A 13594-nucleotide genomic window follows, 5' to 3' on the forward strand; every position below is an offset into this window, starting at 1 on the left:
GAAAAGGGTAAGAATGGAATTGCTGGTTGGTCATACAGGGAGTTAATTAAAGACTCCACGAATCTATCATTTCAAAGATTTTAATGTAGGGGGGCATGGATGGCTCAGTCGGTTGAGCTTCCAATTTCAGCTCAGGTCATGATCCCATGATTCAGGAGTTCAAGCCCAGCATCAGGCTCTGTGCTGTCAGCGAGGAGTCTGCTTTGGATCCTCTGTCTCCCTCTCTCCCTACTCCTCACCCTCTCATTCTCTCTCCCTCTCTCTCTCTCCCTCCCTCTCTCCCCCCCCCCCCCATCTTACTCTCAAAAATGAATAAACATTTTTTTAAAAAGATTTTAATGTATTTTGCTATTAGTCTGAGTTCACAAACATTATGTAAGTTTTCCAAATGTTTTATGTGCACTATCCAAAAAAGCAAAAATATTTAGGAGCTTAAGAACTATTTTGAAGCTCCAATCTATCTTCAATGTAGATTTCTTTTGAAAAACAATAAAGCTGACCCGTGCCATCAGGAATTCAATTAGACTATTTCACAGGTAATGGTTTCTGATTTAGTGGTGCAATCATCCATAAAATAGAGTCCTTTCAGAGTTTACTGAGCCATTTTTAATTGTTTTTCCTTAAAGTCAAACTGAAGACTGCTATAAGAAGTAATAATATATTTCCCTGGGTATGTCTCAGTGGTTTATAACCAAAATACAGCACCTTTAGCTGAAAGACTTGTTTTAGGTTTCCCATCCATTTAAAATTGGACTTACATTTCTAAATTAAATATACACACACACATATTACATATACATGTACATATATACATGTGAATATTCTGGTAGATATCCTGGTATTATGGTGACAATGATATTTCATATTTTTTAAAAATTTTTTTAGTTTATTTCTTTTGAGAAAGACAGAGTCAGCACAAGTAGGGGAGGGGCAGAGAGAGAGGGAGAGAGAAAATCCCAAGCAGGCTCACGCTGCCAGTGCAGAGCCTGACTCAGGGCACAAACTCACCAAACCATGAGATCATGATCTGAGCCAAAACCAACAGGCAGACACTTAACCAACTGAGCCACCCAGGTGCCCCGATATTTCATATTCTTATGAGCAATTTCTTTTACAAAGCTAAAACTGGTCCTTACTTGTAAGAACCATATACATTACGAGGTATCGACTCACACTTCATCATTGAGAATGCCAACCATATAGACTGCATCAATGCTTGGAAATATGTTTAGACAATTTGGTGAAAACTGGAAAACTCAATACATAACAGAGTACAGACATACCAACCCAAACTCAACTGCATGAAATTAAAATGGGAATCCAGCTGGGGTGTGATGAAAGGACCTCCGGTGCCTTTCCTAGCTTGGAAATCTAGAAACCAAGGTCTGAATTCCAACATCCACAACTATGTGTAAAAGGCCTAATTCTCTTGAGCCTTTTTGGCAGAGCTGGTTTCCATCCATCAGGTGTCAGCTTCTACTAGTGACAGGTGACTGATTCATAGAAAAGGGCCCCCACAGACCAGCTCACCAAAGACCTGCACTGGGGCCCTGTTCATGGACTGCTTCAGCACCCAAAGAACGACCTTCCTGAAGCCTACCGTCACCTTCCTGCCCCTTCCAGAAGCTATCTTCATCCCTTAAAGTTTTCAAAATATACACACAACATGACACTTTATCATTCAAATCCCCTGCCTAGCATCCTACACCCTATCTTCTCCAGAATAAATATTCTGAATTCCTTCAAACATTTCTTTATACAGTCTGGTTTTCCCAGAATAGTCCAGGCTTAACTTCGTTTTTTTAGAACAATAACTACACCTCTCAAAATACGAAGTTCACTAAGTTAAAATATGACATTCAAACTAATACAGAATGGATGTGCATTAAATACCTTATTCAAATTATTCATTAAGGAGGAAACAAATATCATGATAGAGGAACTAGAAAAAAGGTGTTAGAATAAGTTTGCTAGTTGAGATCTAAAACTAGTTAATCCTAACTGGAACTGAATAATAAACTTTGGGGTTGTTTTTTTCTACAAGTATCCTTTGTAGACTTCACAGTGTCCAGGACCTAATCAAATAATAGAAAGCAGGGGTGCCTAGGCGGCTTAGTTGGATAAGTGTCCAATTTTGGCTCAGGTCAGGATCTCGTGGTTTGTGAGTTCGAGCCCCGCATTCGGAACTGTGCTGACAGCTCAGAGCCTGGAGCGTGCTTCAGATTCTGGGTCTCCCTCTCTTTCTCTGCCCTTCCCCCCATTCATGCTCTGTCTCTCTCTCAAAAATGAATAAACATTAAAAATAAATTTAATAAATTAATTTTTAAAAAAATAATAGAGAGCAAAGTCAAAAGGTATACCCTTCTAGGGGTTCAAATAATCCCTGGGCAGGTCTGATAAATAATGCCCCAGGATGATGTGAAAAGAACATTAAATTATTCTCTTGCTTTGTTTCCAAGTGTTGGATAATTTTTCTTAATGGACCTCTTTCATTCTCCCAACGCATCCCAGTTTGTACAATAAATTATATGGCGGCCAAACTTACAGCACCTCATTGACATATTCCTCACCTTCCTGGCCAAGGTTTATCCTTTAGGATGTAGCACCCAGAACCAAAAAATAAAAAACTCCACATATGCCTTGAACCATGCAGGCTACAGAATAATTCGGACCTTCCATAATCTCAGCACTATCTCAGCACTACACATGAAATGAACAAAGATCACGTTAATAGCCACATGGTATCACTGACCTATGTTAAGCAACTGAAACCCTCAGTCTTCTTTACCTAGAATGCTCCTTTGGTAAATATATTTTTCAAAATGCTGATTTTACTCCTCCTGACACATAAAAACTGTCCTTCTCTTGACTTCCGGTGTAGCCATGAAGTCAGCCATGGCGGCTGATGGTACCACTAACCTGTCACAGCAGCCACCTCCAGAGCTTGTGGACAAATGTATAGGATCAAGAATTCACAGTGTGATGAAGAGTGATAAAGAAATTGTTGGCACACTTTTGAGATCTGATGAATTTGGAAATCACATCAGAAGGATCACCAAATTAGATCAGATTTCGTTATATAGAAATAATTTAACAATGCTGGTTCCTGGAGGAAAAGGACCTGAAATATAAATGGATTTCCTTGGCTTACTCTCTTTTGTCTTATAATGACACAAAATAGAAATTTCTTTTTAAACTTTTAATGTTTGGATTCTATAAAGCTAAGTGTCCCAGTAAAGGGAAATGTTTTGAAGATGCATTGTTGGTTTGTTTTTTTTTAATTAATTTATTTATTTTGAAAGAAAGAGAGAGCACAAGCAAGGGAGGGGCAGAGAGAGAATCCCAAGTAGGCTCCACGCTGCCAGACAGAGCCTGACAGAGGGTTCAAACTCACAAACCATGAGATCATGACGTGAGCCAAAACCAAGAGTCAGATGCTTAACTGACTGAGCCACCCAGGCACCCCTGAAGATATGTTGTAAATGTCCATTTTTGTATCTTGGGAAAAGGAGAAAAAAAAATGTTCTTTGAAGGCTAAAATAAGAATGTTGGCTACAAAAATATTATTCCTCCCTTTTGTATTTTCTTCCAGCCATGCATTCCCTCCTATTATATTGGAACTCTGCAGCCTTCTATCATACATTACCCATGCTTAGCAAACATTGCTTATATGTTTTATAAAATCAAGTGATGATCCTGTCCCTCTGGAACACAAATTATGGATCTAAATTGGTAAACTCTTAGAACCATTGCAATTATCACATCCTCCTAACCCTTAAGCCAGGCAAACTGCGCCACAGACACCTAAAGAGCAGGTTCATGCTGGGGCGCCTGGGTGGCTCAGTCGGTTGAGCGACCGACTTCAGCTCAGGTCACGATCTCGCACTCTGCGAGTTCGAGCCCCGCGTCAGGCTCTGGGCTGATGGTTCAGAGCCTGGAGCCTGCTTCCGATTCTGTGTTTCCCTCTCTCTCTGCCCCTCCCCTGTTCATGCTGTGTCTCTCTCTGTCTCAAAAAAATTAAAAAATAATAATAATAAAAAATAAAAAAAAAAAAGAGCAGGTTCATGCTGAGCAGATGCTCAGCATCTGGACCACGCCTCCAGCTGCCCCACAGCCCTCTGGCTGCTGCTTCCAGCACACACTTGCTGCCTCCTAAGAGCCACCCTAGCTCTGATGGTCAATTATTTCTTCCTCATTCCTGGCCTCTGCTCCATTTCCCCTCTCTTGAATAATAGCCAGCCCCTCCAGCAGATCCATGGATAACAAGACCTTCTTCCATCATCCCCCGGATACTTCTTCCTGAGTCCCGCCCTTCCATGCCTGTGGACAGCTCAGTGTGTCCCTAGCTGTGCTCTACAATGGACAATCCAAGAATATGTGAGGCAGGAAGAGGATTGCCAGGACCTGCTTCAGCTGAAATTCAAGGAAGCTCATGAAAACCACTCCCACCTTCTGTCAATTTCCTTTAGGAGAACTTCACCATCACATCCGGAAACAACTTCATCCCACCCCATCTCCCAACCTACAGTTCATCCTCTGTATTGTTTAGTTCATCCTCTAGGCCAGAAATTGGCAAACAAAAGCCCACAGGTCACACCCAGCCACTGATTTTGTAAATAAAGTTTAGGTGGAACACAGCAACACCCATTTGTTTACATATCATCTATAGCTGTTTTTGCGCTTCCATGGCAGAGGTAAGTAGTTGTGATGGACCCATGTATGCCCACAAAGTCTAAAATATGCACACTTTACAGAAAAAGTTTGCTGACCTCTGATGAGGCCCCTGTTCCCACTCCTTCAAAGATCAACTTGAAGGTCATCTCCTGGAACATTCTTCAATGCACCACCTCCCACTAGGTGGAGCTAATGGTTTTGTCACCATTCTGTCCAGAGCCATTTATGGATGCGTCTATAACAGCAATATTTTCCATCATAAATGCTCAAGACTCACCTAGTATAGCATCTGACCTACAATCAGTAATATAACTTATTACTTTTTTTTATTGCTGAACAATTAACTGTGTCCGAGGCATCATAGTGAGCACTTACCTTCACTCTCTGATATCACCTTCACAATAAGCCACATAAGACAGGCTCTGAGAGGTTCGATAGGTGACCAAGATGACAGAGTAACAAGGCATAGACCAATGCTGGAATCCTGACCTCTCTGAATCTAGTGCCTAGGTTCCTGACTCCTAAGCTATATAATCAATGTTTATTTCATAAGCCTTCTGGTAAAGACCCCATTAGCTCCTTACTCTGAAATGAGTGGAAACTCACTCAAAAGTAAGAGCTAGAGGCTTTATGCTTCTGTTATCCATCTAGTCACTAAAATGAGATTCTAGAATTCCTTGGGAAGCTGCAACAAGGTGTCCTGTTAATGAGGCTGTCTGCCATCAGATTTGCCCTGTTTCGTAGTTAGGAAAGCACCCTTATCCTGTGCAGCTAAATAGACAATAAACTAAGCTGGGGAGACCAGGAAAGTGTACAAGGATGGACCACCTTGTCAGGTCACAGAAAGGCTCTGTAGTCACAGAAATGAACTGGGCCAACAGTCCTTTCGAAACAACACATCAGGAAATTCGTTCGAAAGTTGGAAAAAAGGCAAAAAGTGTGCATGGCACATACTTTCAGAATCAGATGGGGCATTGGACACCGAAGAACTGTATACAGGAATATACTGTTTACCACTGATAAAAAGGTGCAAGAATTCTTGAACTTGTTAACTGTTCAACAGAACAAATAGCTCCCCAAGATTAATGGCGGCTATACATTAAGCAGTCTTATAACTAACTCAGCAATCTTACCCTAATATTTCTTTATTAAGTTGCCTATAAATGTCCTAGCATCTTAAATGTTCTTTCAACCAGTATTAACATCTAACGGGTTCCCTGATTAATTAATAAACTAAGTAAAATCAATAACACATGTTATTTTTGCCTGAGGAATCATGATTTTACCTCTTTAAAAATCACACTTTGGTGGGGCTCCTAGGTGGGTCAATCAGTTAAGCATCCAACTCTTGATTTCAGCTCAGGTCATTATCTCACGGTTCATGAGTTCAAGCCCCACATCAGGCTCTGCACCGACAGTGCGGAACCTGCTTGGGATTCTCTCTCTCTCCATCTCTCTCTGCCACTCACCCCTGCTCTCTCTCTCTCTCTCAAAATAAATAAAAATTAAACACTTAAAAAAAAAATAAAAATCATACTTTGTAAATATGTTAAAGATTTCATATCTCTAGGAAGGGTTTCAACTGATAAAACACAAAGACCTCAAGTAATCTTTCAAAAATCCATCTATTATTTAATTTTGCCTTGTGAAAAAAAAAGATGTCTTTTTTTTTTTATGTGCTAAACTGAAGAATGTTTGACTGTCCTCTAGCTATCTTTTAAAAGGCACAGTTATCACTGATCTAAGATAATTCAACACCAGGAAATTACAATGGAAGTATTCTCAGTCTGACAGAAGTGACATGTGGGCCAGAAAAAGCTACATAAGAATACAAAGATCTCACAGTTGTTCGTATCACATTCTGTTACAGGTGAATTCAAAGGTTGTATTTTCCCACTTTATGTAGAACTGACAAGAAATGTTTTGAACTAAATTTAGTAACTACTGCCTCTGGAAGAAAATAGTGTTACCTTCAGCAATAACTCCAGAGTCTAGACATATAACTGCCATCCCAAAAGTCTCATCCTTCAGAGAATGCTTTCCCAGAACGATTTTACAAGACCTGCTTCTCTCATTATATAAGATTATTCAGCAATTGCCAGCCAGCCATGTTCTCTATCAAAGCTGAGGTTTTTTTCATCTGGGCTAAGCTACAGGACAGGGAGTCACCAAAGTCTACGGCAACAAGGCTAAACTACCCCTGGGCACTTGAGATGCAAATAATATCCCATTTCTTTACTGTAAATGTGTAGAAACAACTAAATTGTATCATCCTCCAGGTCTAACCCACCATGATGGGCTGGAAGACGAATATATCAGTTCACTTTCAGGTCTCCCTCCACACACCTTGTATCATTCAACCACCCAGGTTATGTGGGATGTTGAGTCACAGGGAAGGGCACATTCTGAACCTAGGTAGTGACCTACCCACGCCAGGATCCATGATAAAGGTGGGGAGAGGGGGGCTCTTCCAGCAGCTCCACTTCCTCCAGGCCAAGTTGGACCTTGGGGACCTTTGCCTCCACTCTTGGTGCGTTCGTCATGCCATCATTCCTCTCATCTTGGTGGTAGTGAGCACTCCAAGCCCCTCCCCCGACCCCAGACCTCTCTCCATTCCACTTGGGAGAACCTCACAGCCCCCAGGATAGATGTTTCTTCCTTCAACCCTCAGGCACCAAACTTCCAACCCCCCACCACCTCCTCCCCCCAGTGAAGCCCTGTTCATCTTCAAAATGGGATAAAACAAACCCATGCTCAGCCCACCTGTACTGCCTTGGGGCCAGAGCATCAACTTTCACCCCGGGGCACAACGCACAGGTTGTGAACTGCAGGACGTGGGGTGTTGAGGAGCTCAGAGTGCAAGAAATGGAGAGCTGAGCCAGGGGTGGCATGAGAGAAAGAGCATGATAGATCTTCTCATTGCTCTCTAGTGCAAGCCTGCTCTCAGGAAAGTAAGTTATTCTCAAATCTTTCAAATCCAGGCTCCTCTATATAACAGCCATATGTCTGTGGGCAAGTTAACCTCAATTTCCTCACCCGAAAATGGGATTAATCGTGGTCTGTATTTTATATAGTTGGAGGAGAATTGCAGGAATTAGGAAGTGTAAAGTGATTAGGGGGCACATGGGTGGCTTAGTTGGTTGAGAGTCCAACTCTTGATTTCGGCTCAGGTCATGATCTCATGGTTGTGGAATCGAACCCCATGTCAGGCTCTGTGCTGACAGCTTGGAGCCCGCTTGGGATTCTCTCTCTCCCTCTCTGCCCTCTTTCCCTCCCTCTCTCTCTCAAAATAGACATTAAAAAAATAAGTGTAAAGTGATTAGAACAGTTCCTGGAACATAGTAGTCATCCAATAAATCTTAGATGTTACTAACACCTAGGATTATTAATATTGACTGCCACAGTATATTCTCAGTAAAGTGCCACCTCCCACTTTATGAAGTGGGTATGAAGTTGCCATCATGTTCCATCAGAATGGAACCACAAGTGTTACTGAAGCTGAGACACCCGAGACAAGGTCTCTAATCCCTGGGAAGTAAAACTAAATCCCAAAGACCCTTAAAGGGAAAGTCCATCTCATGGAATTGTGTCTGAGAATGAAGGTTGTCTCAAAACCTCATTCAGAAGGATAGCTAGAGCTGAGGACTCAGTCCCTCGACAATGTGAGGGGCACGTGGATCTGGAAATTCTTTTACATTGTTGTTCCCTCGGATCCAGCACATCACGCCTCTAAGCAGGAAGCTGATATCCTGTTGGAAAATTTTGGACAACCACCCTGGGTTACGCGGGAAACACTGAAACCCCACTGGGGGCTACAGTAATAGTAGGCTTTCAAATGGATTCTCTACAAGATAGATACTAGAAACTACTCTGTGATTCCTAAACATTCACATGATTTGCATCCAAATCAAATTCGTTGTCTATATTCTTTTTTTTTTTTTAATATTTATTTATTTTTGAGAGAGACACAGAGTGTGAGCCAGGGAGGGCAGAGAGAGAGAGGAAGACACAGAATCCAAAGCAGGCTCCAGGCTCTGAGCTGTCAGCACAAAGCCTGACGTGGGGCTCGAACCCATGAACTGTGAGATCGCGACCTGGGCCGAAGTCGGACACCTAGCCGACTGAGCCACCCAGGTGCCCCTGGTTGTCTCTATTCTTGATGTTTATTCATGGATAGTTATTGACGGCAGGCATTCTACTAGGTGCTTAGGACACAGTGGTGGAAAAGCTGCAGTCTGCGACCTCACAGGGCTTGCAGACTTTTAGGGGACACTGTACAGGAGCTGGATGCTATGAGGACAAATACCCAGAATATCTGACTTCATCTGGTGGCTCAGGAAAGTCTTCCCAGGGGAAGCAAATTTTAAGACTAGAAATAAAAGGCATTTTATGACAGGTAGAAGGAGAATGATAGGCATCATCGTTAAACGACTTGCTGAAAAACAACAGGGGGAAAATTGAAAATGGCTGGAACGCAGGAAGCGAGGGAGTAAACCCACAAAGAGAGGCCAAAGACACAGGAAGGGGACAGGTATGCAGGGCATGGAGACCATAATGAGGAGCTTGGACCTTATTCTGAGGAAGTGGGATATGATCACCTTTTTGTTTTAAGCAGATTACTCTGGCCACAGTGAGGACAACAAATTTTAGCATGGCAACATTAAATACAGAGATTCTACATAAAGCTATTGTAGGTGAACAGGTGACAAATGGTCGTGACTTAGAATGGGGACCACAAGGGGCAGGTCACGATCTACTGGTTCATGAGTTCGAGCCCCATGTCAGGCTCTGAACTGTTAGCTTGGGATTCTTTAAACAAACAAAAAAACAAACAAACAAACTTAAAAAAGAAAAAAAGAATGAGGACTGCAAGAAAGAAGTGGATGGATCCCAGAGATATTTAGGATGTGGTCATAATAATAGCTCATGGGGGATTAAGGAGGAGAGGCAAAGCCGATTCCCATGTCTCAAGATGGGGAAGGTGCTAGGGGCGCCTGGGTGGCTCAGTCGGTTGAGCGTCCGACTTCAGCTCGGGTCATGATCTCACAGTCTGTGAGTTCAAGCCCTGCGTCGGGCTCTGTGCTGACAGCTCAGAGCCTGGGGCCTGTTTCAGATTCTGTGTCTCCCTCTCTCTCTGACCCTCCCCCGTTCATGCTCTCTCTCTGTCTCGAAAATAAATAAAACATTAAAAAAAAATTTTTTTTTAAATTATTCTAAAAAAAAAGATGGGGAAGGTGCTAATCATTTACTATGACAGAAAACACTGGAGAACAAGCAGTCTGGAGTTGATGACCATGAGTTCCTTTAGAAGAAATGTTAAATCTAAGTTGAGTGTGCTACGTCCAAGTGGAAATTCCAAGCAGGCGAGCCAATACTTAGAAGAAAGCCCAGACAAGAAATAGTTTGGAAGTTATCAATATAAAAATAGTAGGTGAAGCCATGGAAACAGGTGGCCGTATCAGCCTGTGTTACTGAAACAAAACAAAAGGAAGTCTATTCTGTACCTACCTACACTTAATCATGGGAATTTCAGGCCAAGTAGGGGAGGGGAGGAGAAGATGCCATGTGGAGCCAGTGGGGGCATATTTCAGGGTGGGATACGGCTTCCTCCACACTCTGCCCCCTCCCACCACCCCTCTTCCATCCTGCCCGGGCTCTCAAGTGGATCTTGCTGGCTGCCCTTCTATTTCTTGTGGCCCACATTCCTCTGGGTCCAGGTAACCAAGAAGGGAATAGAAGCCTCAAGAAGTGAGAAGGGAGAAGCCTGAAGCCACCAGGAGAGAAGGTGGTGAGGGCTATATCTCTTTCAGAGCTCCTTCTCACTAACCGCTTATCAGATTATCAGAATCTACGTGTTAGTAAGATCCCTGGGTGATTGGTATGTATGTTACAGTTTGAGGCATCCTGATGTGTAATATGGGTCAGCAAACTTTGTAAAGAACCAGAGTAAACATTTTAGGTTTTGTGGGCCCATGCTGGGACACCTGCTCAGCAGAGCCACTGTATAGCAAAAGCAGACACTGACGACATGTGACAAATGAGGTGGCTGCGTTCCATTAAAGTTTATTTATGGACACCAAAATTTGAATTTCATATAATTTTTACAGTCACCAAAAAGTAATTCTATTCTAGGAGGATCTTAGAATTTTGTAGGCAGGAGTATTAGATGATATCATAAAACCTAGGGAGTAAAAGAGACACATAATTTTAAACATAGGATCCTGGGGCACCTGCATGGTTCAGTCATTTAAGCCTCTGACTCTTGATTTCGGCTCAGGCCATAATCTCACAGTTTGTGAGATCAAGCCCCATTTCAGGCTCTGTGCTGACAGTGTGGAGCCTGCTTGGGATCCTCTCTCTCTCTCTCTCTCTCTCTCTCTCTCTCTCTCCTTCCCTCTCAAAATAAATAAACTTTAAAAATAAAATCCTGTGTGAAGATTCTGTTTATTCTACATCTAAATAAAGCTGCGAAGTTCATGAAATAGTCATCACGAGGGCAGAGTCCTACGTGGATATAACTTGGCTTCCATGCTCAGCAGGGAGCCTGACGCTGGGTTTCATCCCATGACCCTGGGATCATGATCAGAGCTGAATCAAGAGTCAGCTGCTCAACTGACAAGCCACCCAGGCACGCAAGTTTCATATTTTCTTAATTGCAAACACAGTTGCCTCACTGTGCCACAAAGTTCTTGTAGGCATTTAAACCAAATATTTCTTTCTAAGGATGAATTTTGTGAGTTTTTTGCATCCTTGCTTGTTTACCATTCCTTCTCTAGACATTTAAAGCTTTACCCGTGGGTCAGAGGTATGTGGCCTGTGCTCCCAGAGTACCTATTCTTTATCAAGAGAAAGAAAACCACCAAAACATCTCTGTCACCAAAACGAATGAGATCATTTTCTTAATATTTGAATCACTCCACCTTAAAGCAGATTATTTTTTTCCTCGTTAATCCATTTTCTTGGCATTTCACATGACATCTTCCTACTCTCCTTGGATTTCTTTTCATCGTATCTTGCCAAAAGAATTAAAAAGTGAAAGCTGAAACTCTTCATTTCATTTTTAAAGTCATGTGATGAGAAGATCAAATAAAATTCGACTGGCCAAAGTCCGTCTCTTCCAAATGCTTAACTGTACACATACCTAAGTCATACACAGAGTTGTAACATTTTAAACAAACCACATGTTCTATATAATACAAGGTGGTATAATTTAAGCAACCATTAAGAATCTGAAATTATTCCAAGCAAAAGTCACTCAAAATCTGCAACCAAGTCCCCCATTTTTCTTCATGACCCCCCCTTTTTAAAAAATACCTGTTTAGGGGCACCTGGGTGGCTCAATCGTTGAGCATCTGACTCTTATTTCAGCTCAGGTCATGATCCCAGGGTCATGGGATCAAGCCCCGTGTTGGGCTCCACTCTGTGCATAGAGCCTGCTTAGGAATCTCTCTCTTTCTCCTTCTCCTTCTCCTTCTCCCTCTCTCTCTCTCTCTCTCTCTCTCTCTCTCTCTCTCTCTCTCTCTCCCCCCCACTGCCCCTCTCTCCTGCTCACATGTTCCCTCTCTCTAAAATAAATAAATAAGTAAATAAATACATAAATAAATAAGAACTGTTTATGTAAATATTGAGATACAAAAATTGTATACTTGGGACTATGAACTACAGAACGTTTAGTTCTTCATTCAACTCTTAAAGAAGGAAGGATGAGGTGTCTTGATGCCTTCCATTTCTTTTCAGGTACATTGAGAGTTAATGATCATCTTCTCCCCCAAAAAGAGCGAGGAGTTGTAACCTATTTCTGAGACAGGAGACTCACAGAGAGAATTGGAAACAGGATAGATCCTTAGATGCAGAAAGTCACAGAACTGTCCTTGAACCCAGATTGAAGGCAACAGAAAGCTGGATCATTAATAAAATCATGATTTGCCTTGAGCCCACCAGAGCGCTGAAACAGCAAGGCAGGCAGACAGGTGAACTAAATTTCAGATGATAGGCCCTGAGGAGGGGCCAGACTCTTGAACTGCTTCACCTGTGGCAAAGTGCAGCCCAAAGAGACAACTGCCTTAGAGGGTAAACAGAAAATGGATGCATGTTTAAGGAATTCTTCAAGGCCAAGTGTGGGCTAAAGTGAGGGTCACATCCCTAGTTGCTCCTGATGCAGGAAGTCTGCACTCCCTCACCCCACCTCCCTACCGCCCCACCCCTGTGCACAAGCACACAAAGCCCCACCCACTTGCCCTTTGTGAAGGGAACTGGGAGCCAAGGACTGTGGGTCCCAGGGAAGGGGTGGGAAGTGCTCCCGCCCACCAGCCCCCAACCCCCAAGCCCAGGTAGAGATTCATTGCCTCTGGGCAGGGATAGAAGCCAACATCACTTGTGAAGGTGCAGAAAACCCTCCCTCTCTCCCCCAGTCCCAGGCAAAGGTAAACTTCTGAGGGCATAGTCAGGCAACCCACCTCAAATCTACCACCAACCTTGCACTGGCAATAAGAGCCAGCAATCTACACCGGGGTTGGGCTGTGGAGGAACGAGCCAACTTGCCTGTCACTCATCTCAAGCAAAGTCCACTGCTGCTTCTGTGTTGACACAAAGCAGAGGTCAGCTTCCATTCAGGGCAGAGAATGGAACTCTCTACTGCCCCAAATTCTCCATATAAACTAGTCAGAGTGTGACTGCCATAGAAGGGAACAAGAATGTTGAAAATGGGCCCACTCTTCAAATCCAGATACCCAGGATATGGCTCAGTGAGACTGACCAAGAGAATGAAGAGTTCCCACCTCACCCCAAGCTTAAGCATCCCACCAAATAACCAACAACTGGCAAGATACAACATGGAAAGGACAAGAGCCACAGAGAAAGACCCTTTTTAAGCAGTCAGGACTACTTAAAGCTGCAGGTGAATTGGGAACACAGAAAAATC

At 42.8% G+C, this 13594-nt stretch overlaps 1 protein-coding gene across 1 annotated transcript; it reads left to right on the forward strand.

Moving 5' to 3' along the window:
* The first annotated feature begins 2895 nt into the window (after nucleotides 1-2895).
* LOC109279014 (U6 snRNA-associated Sm-like protein LSm5) lies at nucleotides 2896-3132 on the forward strand. Its single transcript, XM_053907655.1, has one exon. It carries the CDS (start codon nucleotides 2896-2898, stop codon nucleotides 3130-3132), a length of 237 nt encoding a protein of 78 aa, XP_053763630.1.
* Nucleotides 3133-13594: the final 10462 nt, after the last annotated feature.

The sequence above is a fragment of the Panthera pardus genome, unplaced genomic scaffold (assembly GCF_024362965.1).
Source record: "Panthera pardus isolate Hobbes unplaced genomic scaffold, ASM2436296v1 HiC_scaffold_2, whole genome shotgun sequence".
NCBI lineage: Eukaryota > Metazoa > Chordata > Mammalia > Carnivora > Felidae > Panthera > Panthera pardus.

What these genes read in the sequence shown, in the direction of transcription:
- LOC109279014 (XM_053907655.1), top strand. Translation starts at nt 2,896, where the DNA reads ATGGCGGCTGATGGTACCACTAACCTGTCACAGCAGCCACCTCCAGAG.